The 23,719-nt window shown below is 47.0% G+C and overlaps 3 protein-coding genes across 5 annotated transcripts; 2 read left to right on the top strand and 1 right to left on the bottom strand.

The window, feature by feature from the left end:
* Positions 1 to 409: 409 nt before the first annotated feature.
* On the top strand, positions 410 to 2,047 carry ZNHIT3 (zinc finger HIT-type containing 3). The gene is made up of 4 exons (XM_071574782.1): positions 410 to 500; positions 962 to 993; positions 1,164 to 1,325; positions 1,561 to 2,047. The coding sequence occupies exons 1-4, from the start codon at positions 421 to 423 to the stop codon at positions 1,749 to 1,751; spliced, it is 465 nt and encodes a 154-aa protein (XP_071430883.1). The 5' UTR covers positions 410 to 420; the 3' UTR covers positions 1,752 to 2,047.
* A 39-nt stretch (positions 2,048 to 2,086) lies between these two features.
* MYO19 (myosin XIX) lies at positions 2,087 to 20,786 on the bottom strand. Of its 2 annotated transcripts, XM_071574777.1 has the most exons (25): positions 20,716 to 20,786; positions 19,529 to 19,618; positions 17,992 to 18,136; positions 17,164 to 17,312; positions 16,819 to 16,932; positions 15,932 to 16,064; positions 15,654 to 15,723; positions 15,196 to 15,298; positions 14,884 to 14,980; positions 14,373 to 14,449; positions 13,963 to 14,053; positions 12,823 to 12,994; positions 12,466 to 12,539; positions 12,257 to 12,378; positions 10,483 to 10,596; positions 9,987 to 10,163; positions 8,994 to 9,140; positions 8,417 to 8,524; positions 7,682 to 7,752; positions 6,940 to 7,049; positions 4,998 to 5,161; positions 4,220 to 4,349; positions 3,979 to 4,064; positions 3,324 to 3,629; positions 2,087 to 2,874 (listed from the first exon to the last, which is right to left on the bottom strand). In XM_071574777.1, the coding sequence occupies exons 2-25, from the start codon at positions 19,538 to 19,540 to the stop codon at positions 2,746 to 2,748; spliced, it is 2,901 nt and encodes a 966-aa protein (XP_071430878.1). In that variant the 5' UTR covers positions 19,541 to 19,618; positions 20,716 to 20,786; the 3' UTR covers positions 2,087 to 2,745. The 2 variants fall into 2 exon arrangements, with proteins under 2 accessions (XP_071430878.1, XP_071430879.1); XM_071574778.1 differs by lacking the exons at positions 2,087 to 2,874; positions 3,324 to 3,629; positions 3,979 to 4,064; ... (6 more) ...; positions 9,987 to 10,163; positions 10,483 to 10,596 and adding an exon at positions 10,604 to 11,508.
* On the top strand, positions 14,187 to 23,181 carry PIGW (phosphatidylinositol glycan anchor biosynthesis class W). 2 transcript variants are annotated; one of them, XM_071574781.1, is made up of 2 exons: positions 14,187 to 14,998; positions 21,642 to 23,181. In XM_071574781.1, the coding sequence occupies exon 2, from the start codon at positions 21,656 to 21,658 to the stop codon at positions 23,168 to 23,170; it is 1,515 nt and encodes a 504-aa protein (XP_071430882.1). In that variant the 5' UTR covers positions 14,187 to 14,998; positions 21,642 to 21,655; the 3' UTR covers positions 23,171 to 23,181. The 2 variants fall into 2 exon arrangements, with proteins under 2 accessions (XP_071430882.1, XP_071430880.1); XM_071574779.1 differs by lacking the exon at positions 14,187 to 14,998 and adding an exon at positions 20,817 to 21,020.
* The last annotated feature ends 538 nt before the right edge of the window (positions 23,182 to 23,719 follow it).

The following is a 23,719-nucleotide window of genomic DNA, read 5'->3' as shown; positions in this document are numbered from 1 at the left end:
ACAATCTATATCTATAATATCATCTATATACTCTATATATCTATAATATATATTCCTATAATATATATTTATATATATAATCTATATATATACCTATATAATCTATGTATCATCTGTATCTATGTATTTATATCATCTATATGTCTATATAATCTATATCTATATATAATGTATATATATCTATATATTTATACCATCTATGCCTCTCTCTCTCTGTCTCATCTATATCTATATATCTATACCTCTATAATCTATATCTATATATCTATGTAACCTATACCTATATAATCTATACCTATATAATCTATATCTGTATATCAATAGCTCTCTCTCCGGTGCCCGCTCGGCCCCGCGCGCCGCTCGGCGCTGGATTAGCGATCCTGGTTGGAGGCGCTCGGCGGCGCGTGCGCGTGCGCGGCCATGCGGGCACCGGCGGCGTGTGGGGAGTGCGGGGAGCAGGAGCGGGCCCGGTACCGCTGTCCGGGCTGTTCTGCCGCATAGTGAGCCTTGGAGCGGGGCTGCGGGAGTGCGGGGAGCGGGGGACAGGGCTGTGGGAGTGCGGGGAGCGGGGCAGGGCTGTGGGAGTGCGGGGAGCGGGGCCAGGGCTGTGGGAGAGCGGGGAGCGGGGCAGGGCTGTGGGAGTGCGGGGAGCGGGGCCAGGGCTGTGGGAGAGCGGGGAGTGCGGGAGCGTGGCAGGGTCCGGTTCCGCTCTCCGGGCTGTTCTGCCGCATAGTGAGCCTTGGGACCGGCTGTGGGAGTGCGAGGAGCGTGGCAGGGTCCGGTACCGCTGTCCGGGCTGTCCTGCCGCACAGTGACCCCAGGACAGGGATGGGGACCGGGACCGGGCCCGCTGTCCGGGCTGTCCTGCCCCATAGTGAGCCCCGGGCCCGGTTTGGGGCTGCGGTCGGTGGAGGCCTCGGTGCGGGGCCGCCCCGCCCGTGTGACTCGTATCTCTCCGCAGCTGCTCCGTGCGGTGCTGCCGGACCCACCGCGGTGAGTACGGGGCCGGGGGGCCCGGGGGGAGGTGGGCCGGGGCCGGGGGGAGGTGGGTCGGGGCCGGGCCGGAGGGGCCGGGGGAGGCGGGTCGGGGCCCGGCGCTGACGCGGGTGGGTCTGACGCGGGTGGGTCTGACGCGGGTGGGTCTGACGCGGGTGTGCCCGCAGAGCGCTGCGCGCCGCGATCCAGCCGGGAGCGGGCCCAGGAGCGGGAGCAGGGCCCGCCCGCAGCCCCGCCGGGTCCCGCACATGGCCCCTGGTCCGTGGACGACATCCTGGGAGAGGAGGACGAGCAGGACCGCGTCCCGCTGCAGAAACTCAAGCTTTTAGGTGAGTTTTGGAACACGGGTTTAAGGGTGGAGGGGCTGCAACACGGCGGGCGGAGACACGGCCAGTTCCCAGAGTTCTGTGTGGAGCTGCTCAGTGCAGGGCCTCAAAGGGTTAAATACCAGATACTTGGTCTTTGGCCAGTCTCTTTGAAAGTGTATTTGCAAAATAATGGAGGTCTTCAGTTCATTTGTAACTGCATGAGATCAGAACTGCATATCTTTTTTTCTTCATAAAGGAGAGTCAGAAGAACTGAGGGATTTGCTGCTGAACCCACACCTCCGGCAGCTGCTCCTCACCATCGACCAGGCCGAAGACAAAAGCTCCCTCATGAGAAAGTTCATGCAGGAGCCCTTGTTTGTGGAGTTTGCAGATTGCTGCCTGAGGATTGTTGAGCCTCCCGAGAAGGAGAACATTCTCCCCGAATGAGCTGCTTCGGGAAGGTTTTTATTTCATTGGGACTGGGGAGCAGCCTGTGCTGCAGAGCTGCTCCATTCTGTGTCTCCCCTCGGGGTCTGGTCACTTTGCCCATGGAGGTCAGTGCTCTAATTTCAGTTTGGAGTTGACAGACTGACCCATTTCCAGACACTGGGGGTTGAAGTTGGCACCCTGTGGACTTGCTTTGTGTTGGTACAGAAGTACTGCCAACCATGGGAAATGTTTCACAATGACAATATTAAATATAGTTGCATTTATTTTAATCCACAAACATTCTGAAATGTTTTTGTTCACTAAATGTTGTTGGGGATGGCCAGACACCTTAACAAGGCATTGAGCAGTTTATTTAAAATGACATACACAGAGGAGCTGAACATTTTTAAGACCCATGAGCAACAAAAGGACAGCACAGAGCACCTCTGATGAGACCCTTGGCAGGTTAGTGCCATTTGGGGAGCTCAGAGAGCTGGGCAGCTGTGAGAGTTCATTTATTTTGGTCATATCGATAAAAAAGCGAGAGCCAAGTCTTGCTTTTCCCTGAGACATCTGCCCTTAGTGTTACAGTGGCTGCTCCTCACTCCCTGGGGCAGTCAGAAGTGTTCCAGTGTTAGGGAACACTGGTCGTCAGTCAGGAGGGCTGTCCCTCTGAGAATCCAGCAGGAATCAGGAATATTTGCATTATTTGCTCTCTCACGACCAGCCTCTTGCTTCTCCAGGTAGTGCCAGCAGTGTTCAGTTCAAGTATTGCTTAAAGCACCTGATCTGGTTTGATTGATTGTTCTCTTAGTGCTGATCTCTCCTGTAACACGTGCAGGTGTGGAGGAACAGCCTCCACACCTAAATCTGGTGTATATTACATTGCATTGTATTATCTGTGCAAGGCATCGAGGTGAAAGCTCTGAGGTAGCAGCAGATCCAGACACTGAGTGATTGGAAAGCAGCAGGTTGCAGAGAGCCCTTCCCTGAGGTGTGCAGGGCCCAGGGCCTATGTTGGCAGGAGTTCCTTTCTGTCCAGCAAAATCTGGTTAAATCCTGTGATGGAACAGGCATCCCTGTGGGGGCTGATGTTGGCATAATGCAGGGGGGACTTCCTGCAGTGGAACTTCACAGAGCCCTGCAAGGAGAAGAGGTGGAGAGGTCAGCTGGGGGTTTGCCAGGTCTTGAGCTGATTTTGTTATTTGTGCTTAGTGCTTATGAGCAACCAGTGACTGTGAGGGAAGAGGAGAACCTTCAGAGGAGTCCTGGGACATGTGGCTTTAAGAGAAGTGAGTGCCACTACTGGAACTTGAACTGAAATTAGCTTAAACTCTGGAGATTGGAGTATTTAGCACTGAACTTGCCACTGCTCCTACCTGCCTGCAGCAACTGTGACCAGTTCTTGCACACATTTTATGCAGCCTCAGAAAAGTTCCCAACAAAAGCCCCAAAGTGATTTGTGACAATGTGCAGTCTCTGAGGGCAGCCAGAGACTGTGGCTCCTTGGTAGGAAATGGTATCCAAGACTATTCCTGAACTCATGGCACCCTCCCCGTGCTGCTGAGTGGGGCCTGTGGGGTTGGTTACCTGTGGGAGAGCTCTGACAGAGGTGATGCCACAGCCCAGGGAATTGCTGTCCAGCCTGGAGCAGCCGCTCTCCTGGAGCCCCCTGAGGCAGCCCAGCAGGGCCAGGTCCCTGCGGGGCCCCGTGACAGTGACAGGGGCAGCAGCCAGGACAAGGCCCAGGGGCCAGAACTGGACAACTGCCTGCAGAGGCCACGTTGTGTCCAAAGAATAAGGCAGTTTGGCCGGGATCACCGTAGCTCCAGGAGCTGAGAATTCCTTTCCTTCCCCCTCATCCAGTTCGGCTGCTGCCAATGCGGCCATTTTTGCCTGGTGAAGAGACGCAGAACAACAGTCAGCAAGAGCAAGGTTCTCAGACAGCCTGAACAGAATTGAAAACTGCAGAACTAAGAGTCCTTAGGAGGCAATCTGAAAGGATAGCAGACCCTTTGGGGCATTCCCATGAAGGTAAGGGATGGGTTTGTTCTGCAGAATAAACTAGAAGCAGAGGGCCAGGACTGGTATCCATCCTGTGGTTTTCAGCTGGAGAATTGTTTAATGGAGCACTGACACTGATGGTTTTGTAGTTACTTGAGGCAGAGTAGCAACTGCTGAGAGGGAGATTTTCTCAAAAGAAAAGCCTCAGTGACTCAGTGCTTTCCTGTCCCAACACACTCACCTTCCATTCCCTCCAGCTGTGCTTGATGACATTGGCAGCCCTGCGCATCCTTCGGAAGCGATTCTTGGCCAACCAGGAACGAACAGCTGAGGATGCAATGGAAAGAAAGCTGAGTACAATCTCAGGAGCTCTTGCACACAGTGTAAGAGGTGGCACTTAACCACTCCTGCCACTTTGATCACCCAGTGTAACTGGAAGTGTTACTTGTTCTGTTATTTTAGCCACACCCTTATCGCGTTACCTGCTTGGATGACAGTTGCAGACCGTTTCTCCTTTGCTGATTTCTTCTGTTTAAATCTTCTCCAGCAACACTGAATGCAGAATGCTTTCTCATTTAACACCTCTGCTCTCCTGGCTTCCAGTAGCTCCAGCTGCATTGGGGACAGGAGGTTGGAGTTAGTACTTGGGGACCAAGTTGTGCTCACAGCTCTTCCCTTTTCTACAGCTTCTTGGTGTTTGTCAGAGACCCACATCCTCATTTCAGTGTCCTACAACTGCTGGATTAGGTTTTTGAAGTGACAGCACTTCATTAGTGCTTATTAGATAACATGTAAACAAAAATGTAAGTAGCTGGGGGTTGGAAACTGGAGCCTCCCAAAGTCACAGTAGCACATGGCTTAAAACCAGCCCCTCTGAAGGGGGTTCTTCTATGGCTGCATCCTGCAAGTTTGGAAAAAGTGCCTTTGTCTCCTTTATCTTTCCCCGGGGAAGCTGTGTAGGGCAGTTGGAGTAGCCAAATCTGTCAGCTGAAGGTAAGGAAAGCTGTAATCTTTCCTGGAACAGGGAGCATACTGACAGTTCCAGACAAGTGCAGCTCTTTGTTGGCAATAAAGAGGCCATTAAACAAAGTGCTTCTGAGAGCTGGGTTCTGATGGATGCTTGATATGGCTGAGTGATTTGAAGGAAAAGACCCAATTCTGGTCACACCGGCTTGGCAGGAGCATTTCCCCCACCATGGTGATCATCTGTGCCAGAATCCCCATTGGGCAGGTGAGCTCCAGAACTGTCAGCCAACTTACCACAGAACTGGCCAGGAATACTTTGGTTTTGCCACAGTACACTGAGGGGCTTTCTGCTCCATTCCCTGTTTGCTCAGCAGTGGTTTGTCCCTTAACAACGTTCTGAAGGATCTCAAGAACAGCAGAACGTGACGCTTTGTCTTCATCCGTCACCAGAGTCTCGCCTGGAAATGAAGCATTGAGGAGGAGGTGACACTAAACTTGGAAATCAGAACCAAAGAACTGTCTTTACACTGAGATTTCTTGGCCATTTAGCAGGGAAAACCTCCAGCAGAAGGGAGGGGGTGATGGCTGAGAGCACTCAGTCTCACTGTGTTTAAGGATAGAAGGTGCCAGCAACCAGCAAACCAGCCTGGGGTGCTTTAACTGGGGGGTAGTTGGGTGCTGTCTCATCACCTCTGTTATAACCTCCACTATCCATAGGTACCAAATGTCATTTTGGGTAGATCAAGGCTGAAACAGATGTAGGGAGGGCTCAGATGCTCTCCCACTGTTATAAGTATTCTGTGTGGCCAACAGCAGTGCAATTAAGAACAGATTGAGCAGCTCAGTCCCAAGAAACTGATGAAATAATGCTGTGGAAACAACAAAAAGCAAAGAACTGAACTCATAGCCTTAATGTACTGAAAGATGCAGGAGGGAAAATCAACTCCTACACAATCCTACAGCTTTTCCAGGGCATCAGAAGCAGCTCTGGGGTCATGTAATAAACAGGGATTTATTGCAGCAATTAGAGGTTATTAAAACCATTTCTGGGACACAGTGCACAACTTTTCACATTATGAGACAAACAGGTAAGCCAGATGAATCTAACTGGAAATAGACTTAAATCAGGCTTGTCCTTGGAAGAGATTGTGTTGTTCAAGGCAGTGCTGCAGGAGTTCCTGCAATGGGCTTTGTGTGGTTCCATCCTGGATACTGTTTGCTTTTCTGCTATAAATATTTCTAAGGAGATGAGAGCATTTTAAGGTACTGAAAACAAATAGGAGCAATTCTTTCTCACAGGAAGACATCTGGTGACTATGATGCTGTTCATGGGGCTGGGCTGATAAGGGAACCAAAAGCTTATCCCTGTGTTTGGGAAATTGTTTTGCTTTGTTTGCAGCTTATTACCCCCTAAAGATAAAAAGGACTAAAAACCTATCACAAAGAGGCTTTGCAGCTAATGGGTTTGTAATTGAGGGGGAAAGATACAGCATGTAAGTAATTTTCCAGCCTGTGCTTCCTTCCTTCACTCCATTTCCACCTGGTGAATGGATTTCCAGCCATTCTACTTATCTGAATGGGCTGGTACTTACTGGTCCTGCTTTCCACAACTACTGGTTATTGAGCAGACACACTGGGTGAAGATGGGATTAATTTGGGAGAGAGAAGGGGGTTGCAGGAACCTTCAATTTGAAATGTAACCACCAGGTGAGCTCCTCCTTCCAGGGGTTCATAGCAAAGGCATTACCTTGTAGACAGGATTGTGTTTTTTAAAGTCCATCCTCACTCTTGCTTAGAAAAAGAAGTTTACAAAGGTGGAAGAAGCAGCAGAATCCAGGAAAGCTGGAAGGTCAGTAATTCAACAGGAAAACAAGGTGGGGGAAAAAAGAAAGGAAGGAGAAGGAATATAAGCCAAAAGGTTAATTTTTCAAGTCTGCTAAAGAACCAACTCTAAATCAAATGATACTGGGTGGGGGGAACCCCAGACACCATCATAGCTGTAATTGTTCCACTCAAGAGGAACACAGAAAACCAGCAGTAAGAGGAAAGAGTTTAAAAAGAGCCTGCTGTAAGCATTAGGCAAATTAGAAACTCCAGCTGGTGACAGATTAGAGAAGTATTTTGAGAACAGTGGTGTCCCTCATGCTGAATACAGTAATCATCTGATCTGTGCAACACCAGATTGGTGCAGGGATAATTCTAGTTGCTGGCAGAGGGATTACCTGCAGAAACATACCTTTTTTCTCAGCAGTGTGAGAGTTGCTTTCATCACACACTCTCTTTTTACTGGACCCACAGGACTTCCTGAGTATTTCATAGCGCTCAGTGAAACTTTGGAAAGGAATCCTGACAGACAAACATACAGTTAATGCCAGGTAAGTGTCACTGCTTGGCAAATACCTTATCCTTTGGGGGTAAAAACTGCAGAATGGCTTCACAGATCCAGTGGAATGCAAACAGACTGATGCCTCAACAGTCACCAACAGGCAAGAAAGACTTGAGTAACAGACAGTGACTTTTGCCTGTAGCAAAGACTGGGCAGGAGTTGTGCTGGGATGTGACAATGATGAACTTCCCCCGCCAATGCTGAGCTGTCAGAAACGTGACTATCTCAGGCATCCTCTAAAGGTGGTCAGGAAAAGTCAGCAAGGTGAGTGGCTGTGTAGAGATGCTCAACCCTGAGATGACTACACTTAGATAAATGCCATTTATAATCTAATGCTATTTGCTAAAGATGTTACTGTGAAGCCACATTCAGTTAGAAAAGTTTTAGTCCATAATGGTCCACATCAAAACATCTCCTCCCCAGCTTCTCAGACTGGCAATGCAGAGTGACCTCTCAGACAGCTTTGAAAGGGTCAGTAGTTTTAAGGTCTAAAACAAACTGCAAAATACTTGGGTTTCTTGCTTATAAGCTCTTCTGAATAACTAATATGCCACTAATTGCTATGGATTATGCTCCAGAGGTTTGGACTCACCTGACAGGGAATCCTGCTGCACTGATGGTGATGGCTTCAACTATTCCACATGCCTGAAGCTGGCTGAGAACCTGAGGCATAATTGAGATGGTTTAGGTGACCCTGTTTGTGGGAGCTGCTCCTTTCTTGTGGCATCCACACCCTGAATCCACTGACTGAATGCAGGAGCATGTGAAAGGCCAAGGTGGTATTTTAATACTATTTGCTCATTATTATTTTAATACTACTGTGCACTCAGCAAATATTGTGAGTGTTTAAAGTTAAGGCAGCAACCGTCCAGCTGCTTGTTTTCCCATCACATGAGGATCTCTGGTTGCAGCTGGAGCATCTGCTGCTCTGCTCCCAGAGCTCCTCAGCTGATCTCATCTGACTTGTCCTGCCTTCCAGGAGCAAGCACAGTTTTGTTGGGAAGATTCCTGTGTGCTTGGGGCTGCTCTTACAGGAGCACTCAGGGAGGGCAGCACCACAAATAGCCCAGGAGTGCTCTGGTAAGAGAACTTCTCATCCAGCAACACACCTGGAAGAGCTGCTGTGCTTACAAACTTGGTTTTGGGCAAGCACCATCAGTGATTCTGAAGGGATGTTTATCTCTGAAGCCTCAAAGGAGAAGCAGCTATTTCAAAATGTGCTGTGAAAGGAGCTTTGCAAGTGACTCAAGATCATGAGAGACCCAGTGCAAAGCCCCACAATGCCTCTAGGAAGCTTCTCAGTGAGGACAGACTTTAGAAAAGTTACCTCTTCTCTTTTAAAAGTCATTGCCTTGCAGTCAGCATTGGGCTTGATGCAGCGGATGTAATGTGGTGTGGTTCTGTTCAGAATCTGCATGAGATGTTCAAGGGAGCTCTGCACAAAACAAGCACAGGGTTCATCAGGGGCTGCCCCTCCACAGGGAGTTCAGCTGGTCAGGGCTCTTCCAGCAAACCCAGAAAGCTGGTTTTTGCAAGGGTGGCCTTGCTGACTCAGTGTTAGAGCATTTCTGTAAGGACAACTTGAGCAAAACCACCCACTCTATGGATGCTTTTATCAAATTGTTGATGGTAAATTCAGAAAGTTTCCAAAATTTGTAGCAGAGCCATCTGTGGACGTGAACCCCTCAAGGGGAACAGGTAAGAAGAAGCCTCAAAAAGGCAGAGGCCCAGCTGTTAAAGGTACAATCAGAGTGAGTTAAGGCCCAGAAAATTATCAGGAGTCTGAAGCTGTTTCTGTTTTAGTTGTTTCATTTTTACATAATTTACTGATCCTCATCCAACTCCTGTTTTCTCATCTAGTCACAAAGGCAGCAGTAGAAAGCAGAAACCTGGATAGGATGTACCTTGAATTTGGACACCACTGTAACAACAGGTGCTCTGTTCTGGCTTTTGATGTTATTTTGGTTCTTTTCTGTCACAGGAAATAATTTTTGAAGCAAAGGGTCCTTAGAGTTCTGCAAAACGTGGACCAGCTCTGGTGGAACAGCGTCCTGCAAACACAGACATGGCATTAGTGTCTGGATTTAGGCAGAAATCTGTCACCCTGAAAAGGACTAAAAATCCCACATAAATAGATGGAACAGTATTTCTGATGCCAACTTGGATTTAACCACAGCTGCAGTTTCAGGTCTGACTATGTACATTCATTCATAGTTGAATTGGGAACAGAAAACAATGGCTGAATATTTAGCAAATCTAGTTAAATGCACAGCTGCTCCCAACACTGTTCTTGTTAGACAGCTTGAGTGAGCCAGAAGCCTCAGGACTGGTTTAATCCCTGAAGGACAGTCATTAGAATATGTCAGAAATATTCCTTTTCATTAAGAGATGGTGTTTTACTGCATCACCTAATAGCACTTGCCATAATTGTGGGGATGTCAGAGCTAAGGAGGGACCCTCCTATCTTCAGATTATTGCACTTACTCCCTGATGGCACAATGAGGCCAAAAATTGAGTACTTCCAGAATTTTCAGTAGTGAAGTCCATGTTCTTGTTTCTCATAAACTTACCTGAATTTCTGGGGGTAAATGAAGCACTATATGGTTATAGAAATGCCCTGATGCCATTAACAGTTCTGCATCTCCCAGGAATGAAAGAAGCCCCGATTTGGTGATGGTCCATTTAATCCTCAGCTGAAAGGTCTAACAAAGCAATTGCTTGTGCCAGTGAGGGTTCATTGAAAACCAGACCATTGGCCAGTTTTCGTGGCCTGAAGGATTTGTCTTGTGCAAGGTATGTACATTCAGTGCACATCCCTGAATAGACTCGTTAGTGGTGCTTTGATTTAAATCACTTTTGGTCTGGGAGACTTAACGGCTCTTTCTCAAAACACCTACCTTATTTTTCTCCACCATTGCTGCCAGCTGGTAGCAGACTTTGCCAGCATAATGTGAAATAATGAAGTTGGGCTTCTTACTAAACTTGTCTCGACTTAAACACTGATTAGTAGATAAGGCTTTCTCCACCCGGGTTTGGAACAGGTCAGTGTTGGAGGGTCTGTTCAGGCGACACTCCTGCAAAAGAGACAGAATTGCAGCACCTCTTATTTTAAAAGCTTCAACACTTTAAAATCATAGCCATTTTGCTTTTAAAGTATTCAAGCCCTAAAATATGGAGGGAGGAGGGGAATGTGACTGAGGCTTCACATCTGAATCACAACATCCAGGATCAGAGGAAAGGAGATATTCAGAGAGGAAGAAGCAGTGTCATGATTATTTTGGAAAAGAAGCTCTGCAGAAACTTTATAGCTGACAAGTTTTCTGCTAATGCATGTTCACATTTTCTTTGGCAGGAAACTAGGCAAAAAAAATAAAAGGTTTAGCTCACACTTACCTCATTCAGCAAGGAAAAAATGCTGATAGGATTTCCCTCTATCAGATCAAGGCAGTTCTGGTTATCCTGGTAGTTTATGAATGACCACTGCAGGCCCTCAGCTGCATATTCTTCCTGAAGGAAGAGGGAAAGGATTATCCTGCAGCAGAGGGCACCAGAGCCTGGAACTGTGTCTTGTGCAGTTGATGCACTTAGTATTTAATAAGTTAATCCCAGCTCAGCTGCTCATCCAAGGCTCAGCTTAAATTCAACAGCAAGTTGAAAAAAAAAAAAACACAAACGAGGATATTCTTGTCCCGGTAGCTTTTGAGTGGGGATCAGATCCTGCTGGAACAATTGGTCTGAGTATTTGGGAACCTCACTGATTTATCAGAGGGAGCTGCAAGGCTGATTTAGAGAGTAAACAGAGGCTACAGTCACATAAAGCCTGTCCTGGCTGCACTGAGATTTGCCCTGAAGGGCAAGGAACATGCAGAACTCCTTCCTCAGACTGGGACACAGCCCTAAACCAACCACTGTGTGCCAGGCTTTACTGTCTGGGTTCCATTTAAAGCCTGATCTAAGAGGAAGTACAGAAAGATACTGGTTGAAATAATCTGTACAACATTTATGCTGCATTACGGGACAAACTGTCAGGAGTGTTTAACAAGCACAAGCTCTGGGCAGTTATTTTAGAAGTCTCCTGCCAAAAGCTTGCTCAGCACAGCCACTAATGGCATTTAAGTGGTTTGGGACACAGCCAGATGCAGGGAGGTGAGAGGGCAGGCAGTGATGGGAGGGGAGCTGCAAACACAGGTCACGGATCAGTTTCAAGGCAAGTAATTGTGTGCTTGAACTTGGTTTCTGTCTTCACTGACCATTAACCCCTGGCACCCTGACGAGGGCAGGCATTAAAAAAAAGCCTGGGAATGTGAAAGTACAAACTGTAGTCAAAGAAATACTTATCTCCTGGACAAACTGACAAAGCCACGCCGTGAGACAGGAGGTGCCAGCACGCTGGTGCCATAAAGCAGATAATGTCCCAGCCTGCAGTTAATGGCAGAGAGCACTGTGGTAATGTGGCTGCACTGTGGAGGAATTGGAGCAGCCCTGGCAGGGACTCTGTGCCTACCAGAGCACTCCTGAGGACCGGAATTAGGCTGGAGTTAGGCAAGGAACTGCAGTGTCTTCAGCATGGTGCAAACACCTCCTCTGCTGTGGAGCAGCTCCATTTGTGCACCCCTTTAGTAAAACCCCAAAGCTGCTCCTACTGAGGTTTTGTTGTACAGGTACCAACACCACAGCTGGTTCCTGGAGCTGCTCCCCTGCAGCAGGAACCTCCCAGACACCACTGCTGTGGGGGTTAGAGGGTTCTGTTGGGCTCAGCCCAGAAGCTCCCCACCCATTTAGGGGCTTAATGCTTGATTAAGAGAATTGATATGGTAATAAAGCAGCAGCTTCCAAGAGAATCTTAATTTAGGCTGCACTTACCTGAAGAATTTAGTTTGAAGTGTTCAGCTCTTTGAGGAAAAGCAAACAGTTTAAGAGGCACAGAGCCAGTGGAGCTGGATAACAGGGAACAGATTTGCAGTCCCCAAGACAGAAAGCTGGGCCATTTCACCCACTGCCCCACACTCTCCTCTTTAAAAAGCCAGTTACATCCCACTGGTTTCTATGGCATTCCTTACTGACTGAGGGTTGCAGTCTGACCAGAGGCACAGAAATACAATTAAAGAGACAAAAGATGCTGTTTTAAACTTAGATTTTTAAGATTTCTCTCTTAGTGGGGCCTTACCTGTTGTGCCTTCAGGTAGTGTGCTACAAAGTGCTGCTGCAGTTTCTCGTTGGCATAGTTAATACAAAGCTGTTCCAAGTTGTTTTCAGGGAAGGCTTCAAAACCATAAACATCCAACAGACCTAGAAGGAACACGGGAAGACAGTTTAGTTTAGGAGCAGCTTGAAGGACTTTCAGTTAAACCAGGGTGGAATATGGGACATTCATACCTATGAAGCTGGTCCACACTGATGGATCTGCATAGATGCTCTCGTTGATGACCAAAACAAGCCATTCAAACAACCTGCAATGACAATGGGATGAGTTGGAAGCTGCTTGCTTACAACAACCAGAGCTGTGTTCTGCTGCTGCTGTTTCTGTCAGTGTCCCTTGGAAGGAACAGAAATTTCTCTTCTGACATGAAACAGCAGCACTCTGAAGGATCTCTCTGTTAGATACAACAGAATCAAGGGCTGTGGAGAGGGGAAGGGAGGGCTACAGTTACTGAACCCAAGCAGAAAGCCAAGGGAAGTAAATCCCTCTGTCCTTTTCCCTCACAGGAGTGCCATGGATTTGCAGATCCATACCTGGCATAGATGACCTTGGCCAGGCAGTCCCTCCTGGTCTCACACTCAGCTCTGGAGCAAGGCTTCTTGAACACTTGCTGCTGTTTCCCAGCAGTTATTGTCCGGATCCTTAATGACTCCAGTAGTTCCTCGACAGGAATGTCCAGCAGATCTCCAGTGGTCTTCACAAAACCTTGGTCAGGAGAACAAACACTGCAAGGTCACTTGGCATGGCAAAGGAATGCAGCCCCTTTAAATGAGGGAAGGTCTAGAGATAGTGCAGGAAAGTGACACTTCCATGAGCTCACCAATGTGGATTTTGGATCTTTTTACTCAAACCTGGGAGCAAGTTTTGCAAGATCAGACTCTTTAATTTGGATGTAGAGTACCCCTAGAATTTCAGGTACTCCATTTAAAATGAAACAATACAAAAAAGTTCTGAAATTTGCCACACTGAGTTTGGCATTTTATAGTCTTTAGTCTTTGTTACTTGTTCAGCTTTTTTGAGCAGAGACCTTGAAATCTAGATAGACAAATCAGTCATGGCCATTAAAAAACAGGGATTTGGGGGACAGTAAGGAAATGCAGAAGAATGAATATTTGCTAACAAAGCACTTAAGATCTTGCTAAGCTTAACTGTATGAAAAACTAATTGAATATTAAGTGGTGTGAATTCAGAGCATGTGAAATCATAGGAGGAAACTTCATTATTGAAGACAGTTTTTGGTTCTGAAGGAAAACTAGACCTACAAGCCTCCTGAAATACAACCTATATTTATGCTGCAATTTAACAGATTTGCTGTTACTAAGGTTAAGTCTTTATCATGAAAACTTCAAAGCTTTTATGTTAAAAGCCCTGCTCTCCACTCTGGGTCAGATTTCTGCAAGTCTTGTGATGTCAGAGTCCCAGTTCTGCCAATAATCCTGCTGGAATGACTGTCTAATGGTGCAGTTGCCTTGACCTGTCGTGGGAGGGAGGATATTATCTCTCAGAGCAGGGGAGCATTAGAGTTTTGTTTGGTCACAAAAACAAGCTTAAATTCTGATTTGCTCATGACCTGGACAGTCTCCTCTCAGCAGAAGAGCACAGTAATCCTTTCCATCAGGCATCTGCTCTGAGATAACAGGACTCTCTGGAGCATGGCATGGTTGTTGCCTCACCTTTGGTTTTGTCTTCTAGTTCACAAGGCTGAGATTCATCCACTGGATTAGAGAATTGGACGTTCCCAAGGTGGAGAAGGCCTGATAATACCTGAAATACAATCAGGAATTGAGGTTTTTAAAACAGCTCCCCTCCAGAGCAGTGTCCTCTGAGCCAACATTTTTCTGCACAAAAAGAAGCAAACAGATTCCAAGCTCCTGTGTGAATCCCTAATGCTGCAATTCCTGAAGGAAACTGCAGTTCACAGCTGGAGGCTCTTAGTGAAGATCTAATATTTGGCTGTGCCATCTAAAGGAGCACCAACCAGCACATGCTGTACACTGAGACAGATTTACTTCTGCAGCAATCCCACACTAAGACATTCCAAACACCCTCAGGAGCCTCGAGGTGTCCCTGCTTTGTACCTGACCTTGAAAATATTGCTCTGCGTGGAGCGGTCGATGCCCAAGTGGAACATGGCAGCTCTGGTCACCTCGAAGCAGTCCTCTGAAAAGACAAACAAGTGCTCTTTAAAAGAAAGCCATGCAAGCAGGACACTGCAGCAAGGCCAGGTCAGCTGGAACTCTGCCAGGAGACCAAGCAAGCCAGATGCTGTTTGGGTAAATCCCACAGCACAAGCTGGAGAACTGAGTCATTGGCTTAGTGCTGCCTCTGTGGCTCTCAGGGGAGGCAGCTGAAGCACATCCAAAGACAAGAGTGTTTCCAAACACAGTCCTAGAGATGCAAATTCACCAGCCAGAAGCAGCTGTTTTAAGCCAGGTGACTGATTGAGTTTTAAGACTTAATAGTGCAAACTGAAACTTCAAAAGAATCCCATTAGTGCAGGTGGCCCTGGGTCATGGCAGGGAATAGCACATATTTCTGCCTGCCTTCCTTTAAAGTCCCAGTTGTTATTAATGGACAGTGAAACTACTCTTTACCATCTAAGTTTCTTTCAGAATTGGGCAGCCAGCGGTACTCAGCCCCTTCTGGAAGGTTCCACTCTAGCCTCTCCTCTGCAGTAGCACCTTTTGTGATCTGGAGACAGAAAATAAGGTAAAGAATAAATTGTGCCTTTAGTATTTGCAGCTCACAGACAATGAAGAATAATTCTATAAAGGGAAGGTGGTTTAATTTGAAAGCCTGGCAGACAGAGAAGCTGTTAATTATGAGAAGTTGCAACTGTGCTAAATCTGGTGATTTCATGCCCACTGTTTGTCAGAAATATCCAGCAAAATCAACTGAAGGCAAACCTGATAAAAAATATGGAAGTTTCTTTCATTGGGGGCTTGATAGGCAACTCTGGTCTTCTCCAAAAGGAAGGTCTGAATGGAAGCACTACTCAGATGGTGGAATCTGGAGGGGGAAAAAGAGCAAAGATTTCAACAAAACCTCTTCACAGAATCCCATAGGTGCTGGTGTTTTATACCAGCTGACTGTGAATGCTTTGCAGTTCACTTTCACTTTTGAGCAAGCCTAATTTCATATTTTATTCAGAGTTCTTAACTGCATCTCTGTTCTCCCACTGCTGTTTTAGAGATCAGGGTGAGAGTTTGCAGAAAGAAAAGGGGAAATAATAACAGTGTGAGCTGCCAGCAAACCAAAATACACTCGAGACAGATAAAATATTCTGTGGCAGACTTCAACAACAGGCTTGTACAGATTTAAAGGAACAAGACAGTGGCCAGGGGGGTTACAGAGTCATTGTTACCTGTCTAGCTGGAGCTGGATGTACTTCCCAAAGCGGCTGCTGTTGTTATTCCGCAGGGTACACGCGTTGCCTGTGAAATTGCCAGTGGCAGGTACACAATAAGCAAGTGGTTCCACTCTCCCATGTGGGACATACAGATACTAAGGGTGAACTGATCCTGTATTTTGAGAGTTTGTTTTTAAGGAAAGGACCAAGAGATAGCTCAGATTTGTGTACTAACAAAGAAAATTTCCACAGTGGCCATTACTTCTTTTTACTGTTAAAAACACCTCATTTACCAAATGCTTCCATGACAGGGTTGGAATCCAACACTCTCTTCTCTATCCTTTCCACAGTTTCACTGCCTTTTGGGGAGATAACTGAAGCAGCAACAGAGGCATAGAATTTCATAAGGCAGCGAGAGGTCCAGGTCTGCAAGAGAGAGGCTTGACAATAGGTCCTTGTTTTTACCACGTTATTAGTTATGTCAGTCAGTGAACAGTGCTGGAAACACAGTGTGCAGCTGCTGCTGAGACTGCAGAGAGGAGCTGTGTCAGGCTTATAGCCCTGGTTCAGTGGAAACTCTGTGCCACAGACACACATTTCAATGCTGTTGCAGTGGGAGTGCTGTGCTGAATGGCAGTTTCATTGAGATGTCACCATCTGGAAGCTCAGCCAGAATTAACAGCCAGTGTCTTAAGATGAAGAGAATATAAATGGATTTTGAGTCATTAATACCCAGCAAATCATTTTGTTCTCAGGTTTAAAAATACCCTCAGTATTGTCCTGAGCAGGGAAGGGCCATCACAGGAGGGCCCAGGACAGGATCTGAACTCTGCTCCATCCAAGTCTCTGCACAGAGTTTGGTGAGACCCACACGAGCCCCTGACAGACCAGGCTGAGGCATCACCTCAGGTGCTGCTGCTGTTGAATGATTCAAACCCAGCCCTCCCAGCAATGACAGATGTCACCTGAAGAGCAGCTATATTAAGCAGAGTGTGTTTAACTGCAGCAATCACTTAATGCTTCACACATATTTCAAGAGAGTCACACTGGAGCAGACTGGCTACGTGCCCCATCAGAGGGGTTGTAATTCATCTGTGCTCCTTCACTGCAAGACTCTGCACTACAAAGCACTGGCAAATCTCAAAACTTAGAGCAATGTCATAAAAAGAAATTTTCTTACCTTCCCAGCACCACTTTCTCCACTCACAATGATAGACTGGTTCACAGGGTCCATCTGGTTTTGGACATTTCTGTAGGTTTGCTCAGCCACTGCAAAGATGTGAGGTTTTAAATCCTGGCAGTGAAAGAGAATATTCATAATTAAGAGAACAGTAATTACACAGTCCAACAGCAATGTATAGCAAAGGTTATCTCACATTTACCTGAAAACTGTACTGCTCTTTTAACAGAACTAATACTTCACTAGAAATGGGTTTTAGCCTTTAGGAGTATTTTGTTTATAGATTTGGAAGAACTTGACATCTGGGTTCTGCAGAAGGACAGTTATTTCAAATACAAGCATTACCTGAGGATGAAGTGCAACATGGTACTCTCTCATAAGCTCAGGTGAGTAGAGGCAGGAGAAAGGCTGGAATGGATTTAAAGCCACCAGGCTGCAGCCAGCATTTGTATAAAACAAGTTGACTCTGTATCTTGCTTGAAGACATTTCAGAACTGAAAAACACACCTTCTGTTAGCAGCTTTTGCAAAGTGTATTTGATTCATGCTGTGCCTGTTTAGAACACAAACCTTAAGGTGTGTTACCTGTTAGGTTTAGTAGAGAATGAGATGATCAAGAGAGAGAGATGGGTCCAATATACATGACAATGTCTTTAAGAGATGCCCTTATTTTTTAAAATCTTAAGGGATTTGCTATTCCATTCAATAAATCCTGGGGTTTTTTAACCCACACAGTCCTAGAAGGCAAATCTGTTCCCTTGCAGAGCAAACAGGCAAGAACTCCCCATCTCTGCAAAGAACAGGCACTAACTTCCCTTAACAGCATCATCTTTAAAAGTTGAGGAATTTAGTTTTGAAGCCCAATTTCATGGATAAACTTGGAATCTAAGTTAGAGCTCATTTTCTGGTATGTTCAGATAAAACCAAACTGCAATGCCAAGGTCCTGCAGGAGTCCTGCAATAGCTTCACTCCCAGCCCCTCTTGAACCAACACCACCCATGGGAGCTCTGCATGCAGAGCTTGGCAAGTGACTTTCAGAGGCTCAGAACAGGCTTTAATAGGCTTTGCATCTTTAACTCCTGGCAGTGTTAATGCAATGAGAGCAGAAGCAACCACAGATCAGCAGCAGGGAAAGTGATTCCTCAGGAGAGCCTCCCCTGGGCTGGCTCTTACCTGTCGTAGTTGTCACTGGATTTACTTTTGTGAGGTCATCAAAAAGATGCAGTTTCTCTTCATCACTGAGGAAGGCTCTGACTTCTTCTTCAAATGATTCACTGAGGTCATTCTGGATGAGAGAGTCTCGGTTTTGGCCATTTTCCTGGAGGGAATGTCAGATCAGCACCAGTCAAAGGCTGAATACAGCTGGACCTTCACCTCATCCACTATTCCAGCTCTTCCACTGCTCCCATGCCCAACTGTGGACCAACCCAACCACAGTTTTCCAGCAGAGACTTTCATTTTCAGAGCAGAGACTGAGGGCCCCAAGAGTGAAGCTGCAGAGTGCACACACCACAGCCAGGGGAGAGGAATGGTGGTGGTGGAAGAGCTGGCCTGCATCAGCTGAAGGTTTGTCCCCTTTGAATCACTGGAAGTATTTAAATCTTTGCCTCTGGGCTCCTGTGTCCTTGACAGTATTGGTTGGAAGGACCCATTTGTTGTACAAACATAATGGAAGTCTAAAAGAGAGATTCCAGGTCTCCTTTGTCATTTCTGGGGAAAAGAGAGGTTAGAAAATGAAGACGGGAAAAGATGCCAATCCTGATTTTTGCATTCTAGATATTCCTTTTCTATTCTTCTCCTTGATAGAAAGTCCTCCAAGCTAACCCTGCTCATCTATATTACAAGTTAACCAAGTCAATGAACAGTATCATGTTGTTTGTACAGAAAATGCTAAATTTAGTTAGCAGCATTCCCACTACATGAGCTGAGCTTATTAATAAAGGGGAAAATATACTGCAAACCCCCATTAACACATTTCTATTTTAAAAAAGCTACAATAATGTACTCATTTGGGAGCATTATTACCTTTTGCAGACAGCATAAGTAGTTCATTTCCAGTAACACAGAATTTTACACAGTGAGAGGAAAAAACCCCATAACAACACAGTTAAGCATTGCCATCCGAGTGATTTCTGTTATTCTCCTCTGAATGAACATTAAGCAGTTTGCTGCTTTCAGAGCAGACATACAAAGTTAGGAAACACTCCCTGGACCTGAGGAGTTGCTGCCAGTTTCCCACTGTGCCCGTGCCCCTCACGTGTTCCTGTGTTACATTGGCACCAGCCACGTTCAGTCCACTGAGAGCTGATACTGCAAGACTTGAGGAAGGGCTTATTTTTGGTCCCCTGCTCAGCATCACTTCAGCTGAGGAGAGATGGTGATTGCTTAGCCAAAAGTAAAACAATATTCGAAAATATAATCACTTCAGATACCTGCTCTGCACAGCTCTTGTGTCCATTCATTTCCTGAATAAATACCCTTGGCACAAGCATTAGCACCTGCCCTCTTCAAGGCCAAGGGCACAGCAAAGATCCCTGCCTGGTGTTGGTTACACAGCTCCAAACCACAGTAAATAGGTCCAGTCAATTCATGAAGTCAGGGTGAATATTTATTAGTAGTTACCTAATCTTGACTGCATGGAAATAAGCCAAGAATTCTTTCCTGGCAGTAAAATTTAATTAGCACACACAATTCCTGGTTTTCTCTTTACCTGCGTTGGCATCTTGTCCAGGCCTGTGGATGGGAACACTGGAGAGGACCTTTACTTTAGTGTCCTTCATTCAAATCAGACTGAAGAATTCTTAAATAAAAGAAAATAAAAAGGCATTTAAAACCAAATGTCATTCTCCAGTGGATTCCACAAGCAAAGCCCAAAGGCTTCAGACAGAATTACTGATCCCAGGGGGGCCCAAGCAACACTGGAAGCTTATCCAGACTGTTGGAGTGATAGTTGTGTGTTCTGCTGCCCCTGCAAATAAAGCTTATTTGGAGGGAACAATGTATCTTTCCTACATCAGCAATAAAATGCTTTCTTTCTCTTGAATTAATAAGGCAAGGTTTCTGGGCAAGAAATTACACCTTTTTCTTAAATTTCTCCTGTTTGGACAAATAGGAAAGATTTGTGTGTCTGAATAGCCAGTGCTTTTGGAAAGGCAGTGACTCAGAGAAGTTTGTATTGTAGCAGAAACCAGATAGGCTGCTGTCCCCTTCCTGCTTCCTCTGAAAAACTGTGGGAGCCAACCCAAGGTGACTCAAGCCCTTTGGATTTCTGTGGTCACAAAGCCAGGACGAATTATGTCCTTCCAGCAGCTGAAACTGCCATTGCTTCCACTCTATTTCTATTTCCAATCACACTGTGATTTCTATTCTATTCTATTCTATTCTATTCTATTCTATTCTATTCTATTCTATTCTATTCTATTCTATTCTAGTGTTCTATTGTGTTCAGTTTTCTGTTCTCTGTTCTGTTCCGTTCCACTCTGTTGCATTCCGTTCCAATCCAATTCCTTTTCAATTCTTTATTTCGTTCTTCCCTGGCATGAGAACACCACTCGGAGTCAGGTTGGATCCCCGGGCTGATGCTCGCAGAGCTCGCGGCACCCTCCGCCCTGCCTCCCAAGCCCCCCCGGTCCATCCATCCCTCCTTCCCGCGGGCAGCGGCGGCCTTTGTGCCGCGGGATGCCGAGGGACGGGGGCCGCGGCCGCTCCCCGCGGGTGTCGGGAGCCCAAGGTCGCTCCAGGGCCGCGTGTTGCCGGGACAGCCCCGCGGTGAGAGCGGAGGGGTTGTGGGCAGCGCCCAGCGGGATGGGATGGGACGGGCGGGAGGGGATAGAATGGAATGGAATGGGATGGGATGGGACGGGCGGGATGGGACGGGCGGCCCGGTGCGGGACTTACCGCGGGCGGCGGCGGGGCCGGGGCGCGGAGCGCGGAGCGGGGCAGCGGCGGGCGGAGGAGGCGGAGAATCGGGCGGGGAGGCGGGCGGGGAACCGCGAGCTGCGGAAGCGGCTCCGTTGGCGAAAGTGCGGGCGGCGAGCGCGGCCGGGCTTTACCTGCGTGCCGGGGCGGACCGGGGCGATGCTGCCCGCAGAGCCGGCCCCGGCTCCGGCCCCGCCGCGCACTGTCCCCCGCGACATCCGGCGCCCCCCGCGACATCCAGTGCCCCCCGACACCCGGCGCCCCCCGGGCTGGCCCCGCTCCCGGTAAGCTCCCGCTCCGCCCGCGGGCGGAACGAAACCCGCCGGGGCTGACCTGCTCATTGATGCTTTGGAGGTTCCCCGGGGGTTCTCCCCGAGCAGGGCCCGCGGGCGGAGGAGCCGGGCTTGGGCTGGGGCTGCCTCAAGGAGGCACTGGAGGTGCCGTGGGGATCTCACCTGCCGGGTTTAGTGCGCTGACCTGGCAACGCAAAGTTCCTTAAGAGCCCCTTTTGACATACCTCCTTCAGTTACACTATGTAGAGAATATGACAAAGTATGTTCTATGGAGCGGGACGTGCAGTGAGATTATTCACAATGTGGGTTTTCAGTGGAGTATTTGATATTTAGGGATCTTAAGAACAAATATGTGAAAATCTTGTTGGAACTCAGCAGGACGGATAATGCTGGAGCTTGCTCAACTCTTCCATGTGCCGGTGCCTCTGCTTGGCTTCCCAGGCCAGTGTTGGTGTGTCCTGCTCCGGGGCTGCTGTTCTGTGTTCTTCAAATTGAAAAGTAACTCAATAAATCCATGTCATTTTAATGAACTGGTTCCTAAGATTCCTTTTTAAGAAGTTCTGAACTGCCTGTTCTACAAAACTAACTCAAAGTTCACGTTTGTGTTTTCAGAGGAAGAAAGGAGGATGTCCCAAAAACAGCTGAAAGAAGCCTTTGTCAGCAACCTGAACGGAACTAGTTTGCTGGAAATTTCTGTGGGCTTGTCCCTGGCTCCACTGTGCCTGCTCTGCAGAGGGCTCCTCCTCATTCTGTACTACCTGCACTATGGAAAACCTGTGAGTTCCAGGAAATACAGCCTGCTGCTAGACTTCCTGGTGCTGGTATCTCCTCTCGTGTTCTCCTGCACACTCTTGTCTCCAATCATCTTTTTCGTACCAGTTATTCTTGCTGCCTTCTGTGCTGGAATATTTTCCAAAATATACAGCCAAAGAAAACAGGAGACCAGAGTGCCCTTTGGGCAAATTGTAAAAGAGTTCCAGCAGACATACTTGGACCCTGAATACATTCCAGCAATAACCGTGTTCCGTGTCTATGTCAATGTGCTGACATCCATCAGCATTTTAGCCGTGGATTTCCCGCAGTATCCCAGGCGCTACGCCAAGGCTGAGACCTACGGCACAGGAGTTATGGATTTGGGGGTTGGAGCTTTTATCTTTGGCAATGCTCTGGTTTGTCCTGAGGTTCGGCAGAAGTCTTCTGTGGCACAACCAAAGTTTTCCAGCCTGGCCAGGCAGTTGTTTTCCGTGTGGCCGTTGATCTCCCTGGGCATTGGACGGCTGATGAGCATTAAATCCATAGAGTACCATGAACACACGTCGGAATATGGAGTGCACTGGAATTTCTTCTTTACCTTGGCATTTGTGAGACTTGCAGCATCTCTGCTTTTAGCCATGTTTCCAAGAAATAAATCTTGGATCTTGGCCCTAACTGTAGCTGTACTTTATCAGCTCATTCTTAACACTACTTCCCTGAAGACGTTTCTTCTGCACGGGAGCAGCGGCAGAGGCAGCAGGGCTGGATTCCTGGATGCCAACAGAGAAGGGCTGTTCTCTCTTTGGGGCTATCTGGCCATTTACCTGGCGAGTGTGCAGGTGGGGCTGTGGCTGCAGAGGTGCAGGAGTTCAGTGCAGGACTGGCTCGGGGCACTGTGGGGTTTGACCTGGGCAGTTGTGGTGCTGTTGCTGTCCCTTCACGTGTCACAGGCACACACGGACCGCGTGTCCCGCCGCATGGCCAACCTCTCCTACTGCCTGTGGGTCATTGCCCACTGCCTGCTGCTCTTGGGCCTTTTTGTGGGCACTGATCTCATGCTGGTGTTCACAAAGCTGCTGGTGCAGGGGTCCAGTGTGCCCTGTTGCTGGAATGTTGTGCAGCCCCCTGATTCCAATAAAAAGCACGGAATGGAGGCCATGGGAAGGGAAGACAAGGTGCCACACCTTTGCCTGGTCAGTGCTATTAACAAAAATCAACTGCTGTTTTTCCTGCTAGCAAATATTATGACTGGTGCTGTGAATATCCTGGTAGATACAATCCACAGCAAGGCTGCCTTTGCACTATGCATATTGCACTTGTATATGTTTTTGAACTGTTTAATGATGTATATATTGCATGCCAAAAATATAGTATTAAAGTTTTGGTGATTCCACTCTGAGTGGACTAGTTGGACTTTGTGTGCTGTAGTTGAATGATGGTATTTAATAGAAAAATTAGTATTTTTCCTGTATGTGTTGCAATAATTTATAATTTAGTGTAGCTTTTTATTATTTAGTATTGATTATTTTTAATGGTCCATTTTACCAGATTATACAGTCAGTGCTGTTACCTGTTGGGAATTGTTACACATTTTCCTGAAAACTTAGAGATTGGTGAATTTGCCTGCTGGTCCTAAGAATACATTGTATTTACAGTTCTGTGCTCATACCCAAGGGCTGGTGGAATTAGAAAACGATGTATGGAGGAAAAGCCAGATGTGAAGTAAGAAAATGAATAATTATATATAGAGAGGCTTAACCGTGTCAAGATTTCCCTAGTTAAGGCCCTTGAATAAATAATAGGTAAGAATAATTCTTTATACAAAATGTATTGAATAAGTGGATACTTAAAAATGTTTTTGGCCCCAGTCCTGCAAAGATTTATGCATATGCTTGACTTTGATGGTAGTAATTGTATGTGGAATGTTAATCACATAC

This window comes from Pithys albifrons, chromosome 21, assembly GCF_047495875.1.
Source record: "Pithys albifrons albifrons isolate INPA30051 chromosome 21, PitAlb_v1, whole genome shotgun sequence".
Taxonomy (NCBI): Eukaryota; Metazoa; Chordata; class Aves; order Passeriformes; family Thamnophilidae; genus Pithys; species Pithys albifrons.
Note: the sequence above shows the minus strand (reverse complement) of the source record. Positions and strands in the feature narration are given on the sequence as shown.